The 15,463-nt window shown below is 40.4% G+C and overlaps 1 protein-coding gene across 1 annotated transcript; it reads left to right on the top strand.

Annotated features, from left to right (window-relative positions):
• Window positions 1–5,502: 5,502 nt before the first annotated feature.
• Window positions 5,503–8,956, top strand: HRG_04865 (Pol; the record flags this gene model as incomplete). The annotated part of the gene is made up of 10 exons (XM_044863336.1): window positions 5,503–6,033; window positions 6,129–6,407; window positions 6,474–6,617; window positions 6,682–6,763; window positions 6,818–6,929; window positions 7,023–7,195; window positions 7,268–7,918; window positions 7,961–8,031; window positions 8,108–8,326; window positions 8,498–8,956. 10 exons carry the CDS (start codon window positions 5,503–5,505, stop codon window positions 8,954–8,956), a joined length of 2,721 nt encoding a protein of 906 aa, XP_044721950.1.
• Window positions 8,957–15,463: the final 6,507 nt, after the last annotated feature.

Below are 15,463 nucleotides of genomic sequence, written 5' to 3'. Positions count from 1 at the left end.
ACATGCTTGGTACTCCCTCCTACCTGGCTCAGCGGCGCCGTGTTCCATGGAAGTAGCTGCTAGCCACCTGATGAGAGCACCGCTGGATGGGAAAGTTTTCCCCCTTTTCGCTCGCCAGCTGTGACCATGACCCAAGAAACACTCAGCTCTGCTAGTCTCGCGACCGTCACCGTAGGAACACCCTTGGCTACACTCTGAACTATACTCTCTCGCATTGGTATAGTTCAATTTTTGCTCAAGGAAGATTAAGTCCAAGAGATCTACTACTCACCTCGACACCTTTGGCAATATTGCTTGTGGGCGTAGTGGTCCATCAGATAGACCTACATTTCATGCTTAGAAAGTAAGTCAGCCCACCTAAAGTCCGGCACACCCCAATACCGGCACTCTCTATAACACCATCGCGTCGTTAAATATATTACATTGCAACCGCGTTTTCTCGTGCATCTCTTGCCCTATAATTATAAAATAAATACTATTTATATTAGTAATACCTCGGCTTTCTAAGTATACTAAAAACTAGCTCTAAGAAGCACTCGAAGCTATTAAAAATAGGATGCCTTAGCTTTATACTAGTTAAAAGTAGGGTATTCTAAAAGGGACCCTCTATATATATCTTAAAGGGGCTCTGCTTATTAAGGAAGTAAAAGAGGTATATTAGAGGCTTAGCCGAGAGTAGGAAAAACACCTTACCGACTAGGTTCTTACCTAGGCCGCCCTTAGGCTGCCTCTAATATATTATTTAGTTAAGGAATTTACCGGCCGTATTATTAAGGAATTTGCTAGCCGTATCGTTAAGGCCGGCAGCGATACCCGTCTACTTAGGAAGTAGTAGATTGCGGGCTTTTTAGCCCGGAACCTAGAGATTAGTACTATTAAAGGTAGATCTCTCGATTCTGCTCGCGTTAATACCGCCTCTATAGCCTATATCGAGGAATAGTTTTAATTGCTTAAGCTGCCGGCTATATAGGCAATCCTACTAGAGTCCTACTTTAATATAGACGAAATAGGTATCCTCGAGGGCCTTAGCTCTAATAGTCTAGTACTAGGGAGCTTAAAGAAGCGAGAGACTCTTAAAAAGCGGCTAGGATTATATTATTAGACTATAATAGTTAAATACGTCTCTACTATAGGCTAGGCCTTAACTCCCTTTCTAATTTTTAAGGGTTAAGACCTTTAATATTAATAGTTCCTTAATAAACTTAATTTTCTATAAGATTATCTTAAGGTATATAAGTAAAAGCGGAATTTTAGAAAATTAAGGAATTATATAAGACTAAGTAATAGAGAGGAAGAAGGAGTATAAGGTAGGATTTTTAATAGAATTTATTAGTAATATATTAGTATATAGAAGAGGTGTTAAAGTTAATAATTAATTTTCTATATACTAGCGGACATACTATCTTATATAGATAATTATAGCTAAACGGAAGAACCTTTCGAGACTAGATTTAGGCTGCTATATAGCCCTAAGACTAAGGAATTTAGTAATACCTTAAGTATATTAAGAAGTATCTTAGTTCTACTAATATTCGTATTTAAAGGAGGTTAGTCGTGCCGGTATTCTTAAGAGGTCTTAGCTAGTATTCTAAGCTAGCTCTATTTCTTCGATTCCTAATTATATAATAACCGGCAACCCGTTTAATATATAATAATATATAAAATAATAAGCGATTCTTACTCTATAATATAGGATTTTATCTATAATTAATATACTACTTATTAGCTTATATAATTAGGAGAGTATATTATAGCTGCTTTTTTTATAGTAAGAACACCGTTCCTTATAGCCTTCCTTAAAGAGTAGATTTATATACTCTTTACTAATAGCTACTTTATTTATAGTAGGAATACTATTCCTTATAGCCTCCCTTAAAGAGTAGATTTATATACTCTTTACTAATTTATTTATAGTAGTATATATATAGGGTAAAACCTTAATTTAGGAAAACTATTCTTATACCTTAATAAGATATATAAAAACCTATTCTTTCTTAGGAAAAAAAATCCTTAGGTATATACTAATAGAAAAACCTATAGTAGGAAAAATCTATAGTTATAATAATTATTTATAGGATAACCTTATATAAGGTAAAACCTATTATTACTAGGAAAATCTTAATAGATAAAAACCTAGTAAATATTTCTCTAGGAAACCTAAAAAGGAAAAACCTAGTAGGGGAAAGATATAGAAAGTATAAGAACTATCTAAAAACCCTTTTTAATTACTTAGGAACTTATATTAAAGATAGACTATCTTTAAATTTATAGAGTAATCTAGGTCTTAATTCCTTTATAAAAATATTAGCTATATTATCTTTTAATTTAATATAAAAGACTTTAATTTCCCTTACTTTTATATTAGTTTTAGTATAGTAATAGGCTAATCTTATATACCTAGACCTTTTATAAAATTCCGGATTTTCTACTAATTTAATAGTAGTAGTATTATCCGTTAAAATAAGAGGTATAGTAGTAAGAATCTTAATAGATAGATCCTTAGTAATATTTTTTAAAAAGTATATTTAAATAAATAACTTTTTTATTTACCTCCCTAAGGCTAATATACTATACTTTATAAGTAGAAAGGGCAATAGCTTTCTACTTAAAGTAAGCCTAGCTTATTATATTATTATATATATAAAAATAGTAACCGGAAAAGGATTTTCCGTCTATTAAATCTAACGCTTAGCTAGAGTTAGTAAAACCCTTTATATATAAATAGGTAAAAGGGATATTATAATTATATTTAATCTTTAGGCTAGGGAGTTTATTTAAATATTTCTAAATTATATTTAAAGCTTTAAAATACGTTTAGTTAAGCTTAGCCGCGTATTTAGTATAGGAAATTATAGAATATAAGATATCTAGCTTAGTAAATAAGGCTAAGTATAATAAAGATACTATTTTTTTTAAAATTATAATATATCTTCCTTAAAAGGTAATTCCTTTACTTTTATAATCTTAAAGCTTACTATAGTAAGTAAATTTAAAGTTCCTAAACCTTTTTTATTAAATTCCTTTAATTTATTTAAGGTATAATTTTCTTAGGATATATATAGCTCTTTATTTTCTTAGGTTATTATAATATTTAGACCTAAGAAGTCTTTTATATTTCTTAAGATAGTAAAATCTAGGAATTTAGATAATTCTTTAAATAATCTTTCTTTTATTATAGATTTAAAGGGCCTTACTATAAGAAAGTTATTAACGTAAATTACTAAGGCTATACTTTAGTCCTTATTTATAAATACTCCTTTATCTATTTATTTTATTAAGATTACGCTAAGGACTTAGCTAAAGGTATTTAGAACTTTAATATTAAATAAGAGGGAAAAACTAAAGTACTTAAGGGAAAACCCTTCTTTCTTTTAGTATAGGTCCGCCTTAAACGAGGTCGTAGTAGTAATATATAGGAAATTTACGCTAGCTACTATAGGCTCCTCCCGCGAAGTTATATCTTAGCGCGGGCCCTCTTAGGCCGTAGCTACTACTATCTTAAGCGGCCGCGGCCTAGGCTCGCTAGCCCGGGCCTAGGGTTATAGGTAATAGTCTCTCTTTAAGGGCCCGACTCGCGGGCGCCTCTATTTACCTTAGCTCCCGCGTTATAGCCGCGTAGCTATAGTTACGTTAGCTTATTAGTCTATTAGTTAGTAGGGTAAGTAATATCCGGTTACTAGGCCGGGCGCTAGTATAGGTCGCTCTTAGGTAGGGTGTAACGGGCTGAGCCCGTGAGGGTCTCGGCTCCGCTCTCGACAAGACCCACCGGAGCTCCGCTTATAAGCTCGTGCCATCTTCGAGAGCTTTCCTTTCTTTTCTTTTCTTCTTCTTTTCTCCTTAGCTTTAGGATACTCGTCGCAGTCGCTCAGCTAGTTGTCAACACACTCAGTTGAGACCGTTACATTATCCTAAAGCTCCGCTTTCATCGTTAAAGCCTTTGATCACAATCAATTGGCAGCGCTGTTCAGTTCCCTTTGTGGGTACGCGGAGTGGCAGTAGCTTGGGCAATCCTGTGTGGAACGCCCGCGACGAAAGTGCGTGTGTACGGCGCCAAAGCCAGCTTGGCTCGCGTCGCGTAGCTCTCATCTCCCGAGCAAAGGACGTGGAGCGTCAATCTGCTCTCCGTACGGCGTGCGGTTGAGCGAGAAGTACGTGATTGCTGCTTGGCTCCCAGTGTGGACGGCAGCAGCTGGACTAGAAGCCCTGTGCAGAACGTCCAGCCGTGTAGGAAGGAGCCTTCGAGGCGTTGATAGCGTTCGACCGTTGTCGAGATATCCCTTCCGTATCAGACTTGCTGTGTGATCAAGTCGCCCTCAGTCCTGAGAGACGAGGAGAAAATCTTCAGTCATGGAGGCAATCGATTCCCAGCAAGGTTCTTTTGAGCCTCAATCGATGATGCAAGCCCTGGCTGCAGTGATGGACAAACTAGAAAGTGTGTGCAAGCCAAGAGGCCGAACGCGAAGAGATGCGATCGCAGATCCGAATCCTCCAAACAGCCGTCTCAACTCCGACTCCGGCAAATGAACCAGTCGCTCCTATCGAACCGATGTCCGACAACACGCCTCAATCGATCGAGACATCCGAAAGAATCCCATCAAAGAGGGTAAAACCAACCTTGCCTGATCCGCCGAAATTCGATGGAACCAGGAAAACTTCCGTCCCTGGTTCTTAGAGATGAAAGCGAAATTGGCTGTGGACCGACAGGCATTCGACAATAAAGAAGCACTCTTCGCCTATGTGTACTCCCGGTTGGCGGGAACAGCCCAGAACATGGCCGCTGCTTATTACGAACAGGGCGGTATCGATGGTGCTCGCTCCCCAGATCTGTTTCTCGACTACTTGAACCGTCGGTACGGGGACCCGAACGCAAAGGCACGAGCACTGGATCGACTTCGATCGTTGAAGCAGAAGCCTGATGAGAGTTTCGCCAGTTTCTTCCCAAAGTTCGAGAAAGAGCTTGCCGATAGTGGCGGTGGCGAGTGGGCCGACGTGGTGCAAATCAATTACTTGGAAGGAGCAATTAATAATAGGCTCAAGTCGAGTCTCGTCAGTGCCGTCAGTCTCCCGAAGGATTTCAACAGCTACGCCGAGCTACTCTTGACGATTGGCTCGCGCCTAGATAGCCTCAATTTCCACCAACGACAACAAGGCCGCGAGCAGAGGTCAAGAAAGGAGTATGGTCGTTTATCCGAACCGCTCGAGTCCCGACAAAGCCCCGTCACCCGGATCGCCAACCACGTCGTCCCCCCCGTCCGATGATCAGATGGATTGGGAACCCGTGAAAGCAAATCGGTTGATAAACGGCAGGAGGGCCCCGGAGGAAAAGCAATTTGTTCCGTTGGAGGAGCGCAAATGTTACGAGTGCGGGAAGCTTGGCCATCTTGCGGCCAAGTGTCCGGAAGGAGCGGCAGCAGAGAGTCAAGGTCCGTGTCGAAGAGAAGACAAGAAGCTCGAGAGCAAAGCACCAAGAGCCCGCGGAGAGTTCTAGCGGGGATACCTCCGATGACCATTCGAAAACGAGTAGCTCCTGACGAAAATCGCCGTCAGGAGCGCGCAAAGGCTGAGGCGGAATGGGCAACTCAGAAGGACGAGATGGACTGTGAAGGCCTCTACGTAAATTTCGGTATCAATCGAGAGTATTTCACCACGGCCTTCGTTGACTGTGGTTGCCTGTGTTATGGGACCATCAGTGAGCGCCTTGCCCGCAAGCTTCACCTGCCGCGTATTCCGATTAAACCTCGAGCGTTGGAGCAGGTCAACACATTCTCACCCGAGGCCATCTGTGCCGTGACCTACTTCGACTTCGATATCGACGGGTACCAGAAGAAAAGAGCTTTTTTCTACGTTGTGCGAGACCAGACCGATCCTGTGATTCTGGGCAAGAAGTGGTTGAACCAGGAGGATGTCACCTTGCGATTATCGCAGAACCTCTTGCATATCGGGACGCACGACCATTGGGTGAAAGGCCGAGACCCGAAGGAGGAGGAACGGTGCAACATACGAGGACAGGCGGCGTTCGTGTTCGCCGGAATGGTTCGCCGAGCAAGAAAGTTCAAGCATCGAGACGATGGAGTGCGGATCTTCGCCGCAAGCCTGAAAGACATTGAGAAGGCATTGACTCGAGGAAGAAGTCAGACCCGAGAGAGAAGCTGCCCCGTCACTACCACGAGTACCTATCCGTCTTCGACCGCGACCAAGCGGACCAACTCCCACCGCGTCGTCCGGGGTGTGATCACAAGATTCAGTTAGAGAGAGGTCCTGATGACAAGGAGAAAGAACCGCCGTGGGGACCATTGTACGGCATGTCACGAGAAGAGCTCATTGTTCTGCGAAAGACTCTCACTGAGCTACTCGACAAGGGTTTCATTCGAGCAAGTAGTTCTCCAGCGTCAGCACCAGTTTTGTTCGTGAGGAAGCCCGGTGGTGGTCTGCGCTTTTGCGTGGACTATCGAGGATTGAATGCGATCACCAAGAAAGACCGATATCCCTTGCCGTTGATCGAGGAAACTTTGCGGTCGCTGTCCAAGGCCAAGTGGCTCACCAAACTTGACGTTATCGCAGCATTTCACAAGATTCGCGTCGAGGAGGAGACGAGTGGAAGACAGCATTCAGAACACGTTACGGACTCTACGAATGGCTTGTCACGCCATTCGGGTTGACGGGTGCTCCGCAACGTTTCAGCGTTACATAAACCACACGTTGCGAGATTTCCTCGACGAGTTCTGTTCCGCTTACATTGACGACATCTTGATCTACTCGAGCGGTTCGCTCGCAGATCATCGCAACAAAGTCAGGCAGGTCCTTGCTCGACTGCGAGATGCAGGCCTGCAGATTGATATCGACAAGTGTGACTTTGAGGCAAAGAGTGTCAAGTACCTGGGCTTCATCGTCGAAGCCGGGAAAGGTATCCGCGTGGACCCGGAGAAGGTGCAGGCAATTCAGCAGTGGCAGCGACCCCGTTCTGTCAAAGGCGTCAGAAGCTTTCTGGGGTTTGCCAACTATTACCGGCAATTCATTCCCAGATTCTCCAACATCGCCGCGCCTCTAACGGCGTTAACAAAGAAGGATGCGGTGTTTGCGTGGTCGAAGGAGTGCGACAAGGCCTTCGAGGAGTTGAAGGCTCTTCTGACCAGTGCGCCGGTCCTTGCGCAATGGGATCCGGATAGAGAGACGATTGTGGAGACGGATTCATCCGGTTATGTCACAGGAGGGCGCTCTCGCAAAGGGCGATGACGGCATCATGCGGCCTGTGGCCTTCTTCTCAAAGAAAACGCACCGGCGGAGTGCAACTACCCAATCCACGATAAAGAGCTGCTGGCGATCATTCGCTGCCTTGAGCATTGGGACGCCGAATTGAGGAGTGTGAAGTCCTTTACCGTTTTGACGGATCATCTCAACCTCCGTTACTTCACCAAGAAGCAGCAACTGAGTGAACGTCAGGCGCGATGGGCTGAGACGCTATCGCGGTACAGCTTCACCATCAAGCATCGACCGGGCAAAGAAGCCGTCGTACCGGACACGCTGTCTCGACGAGAACAGGACATGCCGCACAGCGCCGAAGATGATCGGTTGCAAGGACGACGTGTTCAGCTGCTGCAACGTAACAAGGGTGGCCTGGTGACAAAAGTCAAGAGCGGTTATGTCACCAAGGGCGACACGGATCAACCCGATGACGCAACAACTGACCAAGACGACTCAATCGAAAACCCTTTCTCGGACCCGGAACTGCAGAAGTTATGGGACGAAGGTGTCAAGAAGCACAATCGTTATTGGCTCATCCGAAAGGCCGTACAGCAAGGCGAGAGGCGTCTGCCGTCGCATTGGGGACTGCCCGTGATGCTCTCGGAATGCTCGATTGACGATGGACAGCGGCTCTGCTGGCGAGAGCGAATTTGGGTGCCGAACCACGAACCCCTGCGCACGCGGCTTATGCAGGAGACGCATGACTCAACGCTTGCAGGACACCCCGGACGGGACATGCTGAAGTCCTTGTTGAGCCGCAAGTTTTATTGGCCAGGCCTCGATTCAGACGTGCGTCAATTTGTGAGAAATTGTGATGTGTGGCCGAAGCAACATTTGGCGAGAGAAGCGTCGCGGTTTATTGAAGCCGCTACCTATTCCAGACAGGATCTGGTCGGAGCTGTCAATTGACTTTGTGACAGACCTGCCACCAACCAAGTCGAACGGTTCGACCAACCTTATGGTCGTGACGGACAGACTGTCCAAAAGTGTCGTTCTTGAGTCATTGAAGGACATCACGGCCGAGACGACGGCCAGAGCATTGCTACGGAACGTGGTGCAACACCATGGCGTGCCGCGCGCGATCGTCACTGACCGTGGCACGCAATTCACCAGTAGACTATGGCAGAGGCTCTGCGAGCTGCTACGCGTGAAGCAAAGATTGTCTACGGCGTGGCATCCCGAGACTGACGGTGCAACAGAAAGGGCGAATCAGGAAGTCGAGAGATATCTGAGGATCTTTGCTGCTTATGCTCAGGATAACTGGGAAGAGCTGTTGCCAGCGGCCATGATGGCCATCAACAATCACAACTCGACGTCGACAGGCCTGAGCCCGTTCTTTATCACGCATGGGTATCATGTTGACCCGATACAAGTCAAGGAGAAGTTACGGACGGACGGAAGGTCCCCAGTGACCAGGGCTGAAAGCATTGTGCAACGATTTCGAGAGGCAACGGAATGGGCCCAGGCGGCAATTGCGTCAGCGCAAGAGCAGCAAGAGAAGAACGCCAATTCGCGAAGACAGCCGTCAGACCAGTTCAAGCCTGGAGACAAGGTATGGCTGCGACTTCGCAACATCCGATCCAATCGGCCATCCAAGAAGCTCGATTGGCTGTCGGCCAAGTACACCGTCCTGGAGACCATTGGGTCACACGCGTGCAGGCTGGACACGCCTCGGGAATACACAACGTGTTCCACGTGTCGCTCTTACGCTTAGCAGCGGACGATCCGCTACCGTCACAGACGTCGGATGACTACCGCCCACCGGCCATTTTGACGGACGATGGCGAGCTGTGGGAAGTGGAAGAGATTCTGGACAGGAAGAAAGTCGGGAGAGAGTGGAAAGTGTTGGTGAAATGGGTCGGATGGATAGGTCCGACGTGGGAGCCAGTCAAGTACGTCGCAGACACAATAGCACTGGCTAGGTATGAAGAAGTTCATGGGAAAGTTGGATCGAAACCACCCCAATCGAAACGATCGAAACGGGGGAGGGGAAGGAGGGGGTTATTGTAACGGGCTGAGCCCGTGAGGGTCTCGGCTCCGCTCTCGACAAGACCCACCGGAGCTCCGCTTATAAGCTCGTGCCATCTTCGAGAGCTTTCCTTTCTTTTCTTTTCTTCTTTTCTCCTTAGCTTTAGGATACTCGTCGCAGTCGCTCAGCTAGTTGTCAACACACTCAGTTGAGACCGTTACATAGGGCCGGCTAATTAAAATTTAGTTAGCCGGCTCCGCTAATCGTAAATCGGTTCTTATCTAGCTACGCGACTTCTTAATTAAGGGTATAGCGGCCTATATTTACCTTCTATTTTATAGTTATTAATTATATACGCTTAGCTCGCGCTTATATATACCTACCCTCCTCCTTTAGTTCTATATATACCTCCTCCTATCCCTTTATTATCTATCTCTTTTATAGGCTTAACTACTACCTTACTTACCTTATTTCTATAACTCTAGGTCTCTTTAGCACTATATTTAGTTTACTTATTATCGCGTTATAATATCTAACTAAGAAGCTAACTTAAGTAGTAGCGGCTCGCCTTTTTTAAAACCCTTTCTTTATAAGAAAGTCGCTATAGTAGCGGGATTAAAGCGCTCTATCTTATATTTTATATATATTAAGCGTCTTATTAATAAGCTTATTTATAAGTCCTTTACTAGCTATTAAAACTAGTTTTATATATATTAATCCTAGCTTTATCTTAGGTCGGTCCTACCTTTAGTATTTTTACTAACTTTAATAGCTATAAAGGCTAAAGTATATATTACTTACGCTAACTTTAACTAGTTTTATTACTAAATAAGTAACCCTTTCCTACTATAGTACTATCTAAGTTTAGTACTAATCTATATTTTAGATTACTTTTAAAGGTAAAGAGGCCGCTAATACCCTATACTAAGTATAGTCTAAGGTTAATAGCCCTTCTCTTATTAAAGGTTTAGTATAAGAGCGCTTTTATTATATTACTTTAGAAACTTATATTTACGCTAATTAAAAGGCCCCTACTATTAAAAGTAAGGGCGCGTTAAGCGAGTCTACCCTTAGTCTAGCTATAGTCGCTAAGAATATAAAGATACTTATATTAGCTTTTACTTATTTTATAGATAATACTTACTATATATATAAGTCCTTAAAAAAGTACTTAAGTAAGTTTAGCGACGCTATTAAGACCTTAGCTTAAGTTAAGCTTAAGTTGCTCTTAGTTACTTAGAAGACTCTTATAGTAGTTAATAATCTTATTAACTATTTCTATCTTATTACTAGCGATAGCCTTAACGCTAAGGATAGTAGTTTTAATCTTACTAGTCTTACTAAGCTTATTCTAGCCTTAGTTCCCTTTAATAAAGGGAAAGGTAAAGGTAAGGGTAAGGCGGTAGCTACGTTTAAGGCCCTATCTAAGGCTAAGGCTAAGGTATCTATGCCCGCGGCTATCGCGGAGCTAGCTTAAGAGCTAACTATATCTCCCTTTAACGCTAAGCTATAGCCTAGTAGTTCTCTTAGCGCCGAGCCCGCCTTAAAGCGTCCCTATCTTATATTACCTACCGATCTTACTAACGCTCTTAACTTTATTTAGTAGCGTCTTTATAGCTATTATAGTTCGGTCTTAGCTAAAATTATCGTTAGTTTTAACCTTAACTAGATCTAGGGTTATAATATAAGCTATAGTAAACGCCTTTATACCGCCGCCGGTATAAGTCCTACCTTAGTATAGACCCTAGTTATTACTCTATCTTATAAGCTAGCTATCTAAGCTAGCTTTAGTTTAGGTTTAAGGTCGGGTTTATCTAATTATTATTAGGGTTCTTATAGCGGTAGTAGTCCTTATACTCCTTATAAGCCTTAGGTTACTCCCTCCTATACTCCGCGTACTACCTTAAGAGGGTTTTATTATTCCTACTATAATAATAAGGCGGACGTTATTACTAACGAGCCAAGCTAAGGTTATAGTTTAAGGGGGGGGGCTAGTTATTAGCTCTATCTTAGTTTAGTTTTAAGTTAGGTCTTATTTAGTTATAGTCTTTTAATAGTAGGTCTTATTCTATAGCTATTAAGGTTAGTTTAGTTAAGTTATATTAGTTTTATTTAGTTTATAGTTTAATTAGCGAGGTTTATACTTAGTCTAGGTCTAGTTTAGTTAAAGCTATAGTCTTATAATTATAAGTCCTTTCCCTTTTTAAGTCGCCTTAGTAAGGGAAGTAGTTAGCTAAGGTAGTCTTAGTTAGGGCCGCTCTATCCTTAGCGCGACCTTAGTTCTATTATCCGGTATATCTATATATAGCCTCTAAGCTAAGTTAAATTAATAGAGCCTACCTAAGTAAAGGAACTATTATATTAGCGGCGCCGCTATTCTTTTCCTTTAAAGGCCTACTCTTATATTACTTATATCCTAGGCCTATATAAAAAGGGACTCCCTTACCTTTACTATTAATAGATAGTCGATTATTATATAGTAAATAGTATCTTATTTTTATCTATAAGTATATATTAGCGAAACTACGCTAAGGACCTATTAGTTATAAAAGAAGTTATTAAGCCCGATCTTTCTTATATATATCTAAGTAATTACTATACTAATATACTTAGGGAGGCCCTTATAATAGTCTAGCGTTATCGCTTTATTAAACTAAGGTAGGAAGTTAATAGGGTAGAGGGTAGTTTAGTATTATTAGATTATATCTTCCTTAGTATTTTATTAAGCGGCTTATTTCTTATTTAGCCTTTTAAGCGACTTAGCTTTATCTAAAAGGTCGTTTAATCTTATCTAGCTCTAGACCCCCCTTATCTCCTCCGCGAAGGGGGGTCTACCTAGAGGTAGTACTACTAAGGGTCTACTCTCTCTTTAGTATCGCCTCCTTTTAAGTATACTTACGACCGCGTTAAACGCGCGTTAGATTTAGCCTAAGAGCCCTAAGTCCTTTAGCCTTTAAAGGGTATCTATTATTTTTTAGTTTAAGTAGAGGTCGATTAAGGGCACCTATACCTCCGCTTTAACTTAGTAGACTAAGGTCGCGTAGTAAGCGCCTATTATTACCTAGAGGTAAGCTAACTAGTCCTAGGTAAAGTCCTATACGATTTTATATAGTTTCCCCCTTATAGGCGTTATCTTATAAAATATAACTATAGCGTAAGAGATTAAGGACTAAATTACCTTACTATAGACTTCCTTAGCGTATAGTAAGGTATAGCCTTATATAAACGCCGCGAGCTTAGTTAAGGCTATAGTCTAGCGCTTTAACTTTACTTAGAGTTATTTTAAGTATGCCTTTTAATATAGTTTCTAGTATACCTAAACCCTTAGTAAGTAGGCCTCTTAAACTAAAGTTACTAAGTCGGCCCTAAGATAAACTAGCGTTATTATCGCTTATCTCTTTTATATAAAGTATAGTAATTTACTCTTTAATAGTTTAAAGGTAACTATAAACTTAGTCGCTTATTTTATATATACCCTCTAGGCTTCCTTTAAGCGTACTACTATAGTAGCTTTATTAGGTTTAATACTAACTATATTTATATCGTTAGTATAAGAATATACCCTTATATTCTTATTTTACTATTATAAAGAAATAATAGGTATAGGGAGGCTTTATAAAATAAGCTAATAAAAAGAGGCTCTATAATATAGTCTAAGGGAATAACCCTTAAAAGATAAAGACCTTTACTAGATATCTATACCTTTCTTTAAGAAAAGCGGGTTAGGATAAGCCTATCCTTATAAATAAAAATATATATAAAATATATAAGTTAATTACGAGTAGAACGGATACCCTATTACTTATTTTAGCCTAGCGGTTCCGAAGATATCCGCGATATAAGAATAGGTAGGGCATAGAATATTCTAGTTAAATCTACTACTTATACTAAAACCTATAGTCTTATATTAACTATTATGCTATAATTAGACTACCTACTAAGTTAGGAAGATATAATATAGATAGAGCTTTTTAAGTACTATAAAATATACTAGAAAGCTAACTAATTAGTCTACTAATAGGCGAGCAATAGTCTATAAAAGATAAAAGATTTCCCTAGGAGTAGTAGATAGAATAAGTAAGTTTATAAGTATCTTTTATAACGCTATTCTTTTAATATATTATTTAGCCCCTTATATACTTATTATAAATTCTAGATAAAATCCTACTCTATACTCCTTTAACTAATCTTTCCGCTTATATTATTAATTACCTAATTCTACGCTTATTACTTATACCTTCTTATAGTTAGTAAAGCTAATAGTATAAATACTATATATTATACTAAGCCTTTTATATAGGGGGGTTATATAGTATAGAAATAAGATCGGGGATAAGGGGGAGCCTTAAGGGACTCCTATTAGTACTTAAGTTAGCTTTAAGGTCCTCTTATTAAAGTAAAAGGTCGATCTTTTATTACTTATAAAGCTCTATATTAGGCTTATAAGCTACCTAAGGTATCCCTTAAGCTTTAGTTCCCTTATAAGCTTATTATAGTTAACCGTATTAAATACGCCCTTAATATCTAGCTATAGGAATAATATAATGCCCCTTTAAGCCTATATCGCGCGTATTAATTCTATTATTAATAGGATCGCTACTTTTATAAAGCGTTCCTTTCTATTCCTTATTTATCTATTTAATAGGATACTATTCGCCTTTACTACTCCTATAATCTTCTAGGCTAGTATCTACTTAAGTACTTTTCCTACTATAGGTAGGAGGGAAATTAGTCTCTAACCCCCTATTATATAATAGGCGTCTAGCCTTTTACCTAGCTTTTAAATAACTACTATATTTACGCTATAAAACTAACCTAGGAAATATAAGAGTTAGGTATAGGCGTTAAAGATTATAGCTAGTCGCTAAACTAAAGCTAAGCTATACTTCTTAATAAACCTTAAGGGGACGCTATTTAGACCCGCTACTTTCTAGCTTACTATCTTACTTAGCGCCCTTATAATATTAGCTAGCTAGATCTATTAATTAACTATAAGGGTCGCCTTAGCTATAGGCTAAGGTAGCCCTTAAGTTATACTAGCCTTTAATAAAAAGAACTTAGCGGCTAGTAGCTAGGCCTTCCTTTTAAAGGTTTCTATTAGTTAATCCTTACCTTCCTTAACTAGCGGTAGGATATAAGTTAGTTTTAGTAATAGCTTACTATAGAGTCTTACCTACCTCTCTATATTCTAAAGCTTAGTATTATTAGCGCTAAATTCCTTTAAGAACTCGCGCTAGTAAGCCCTCCTTACCTTATAGATAGTTTACTTTTAAGCTATAAACGCTTTATATAGGTCTTCTTAGTTTACTTTATTCTTTTCCTACTTATACTTCCTCCTTACCCTCTTAGCCTCCCTTATTACCTTCCTTACCTCTAGGGTAAACTATACGTTACCCTTAAGTAATACTCGCCCTTAGCGTAGAACTATAGCTATTATAATCTATACTAAAGTAGTAAAGATATAGTTTAGGTCCTTATCGATATCCTTAAGTATTTAGAATATTAACTAGTATAGTCCTAGCTTATTATAACTATAGCTACTAGGCCGCTAACGGTCGACCGCGTTAAGCACGTAATACGGTCTAATAGATAAATAGTCGGCACGACTATCTAATAGATATAGGATCGAGGGGATCGTAGAGATCTAAGTAATCTAAGATCGATAGGATTACTATACTCTATATAATCTAACGTTAGGGATTACTACGCTTTATACGATTTAACGTTAGGGATTATAGCTAGGCCTATAATCTAAGGATAGTCTCTATAAGTATATATAGCTACCTACTTTTACTCCTTTAGATAAATAGCTCTCTAGCTTTTAATATAATATAGATCTTTATTACGATTCTATCTCTAATTTTAATTACCTAGTTATAGTCTATAGTCTACGACCTCTAACTTATTACTAACGTAATATACTTATTATTACTTAGACTACGCCCTATTATATCTACTAATATAAACCCCTTAATAGGTTTATCCCTTAGGAATAATACTAGTCGTTATACGTTAAAAGCTCTTATTTAGTATAATACTACGTTACTTTAAGTAATATCGTAACTATTAATATACCTATATAGTAAGCTAGATTAACTAACTTTAGAGCTACTATATTGCCTTAGGATATAATACGCGAGATTATTACCCTTCGATATAAGGTATAGTTACTTAAGAATAGAAGAAGTAACGGATAAGTTAAGGACCTTAGAAAAGCAGTTAAACTAAAGTAGCTAGGACTATTTAATAGTA

This window comes from Hirsutella rhossiliensis, assembly GCF_020360975.1.
Source record: "Hirsutella rhossiliensis strain HR02 chromosome Unknown scaffold00004, whole genome shotgun sequence".
NCBI classification, from domain to species: Eukaryota; Fungi; Ascomycota; class Sordariomycetes; order Hypocreales; family Ophiocordycipitaceae; genus Hirsutella; species Hirsutella rhossiliensis.
The sequence above is the reverse complement of the archived record's forward strand: the minus strand, read 5'-3'. Positions and strand labels throughout refer to the sequence as shown.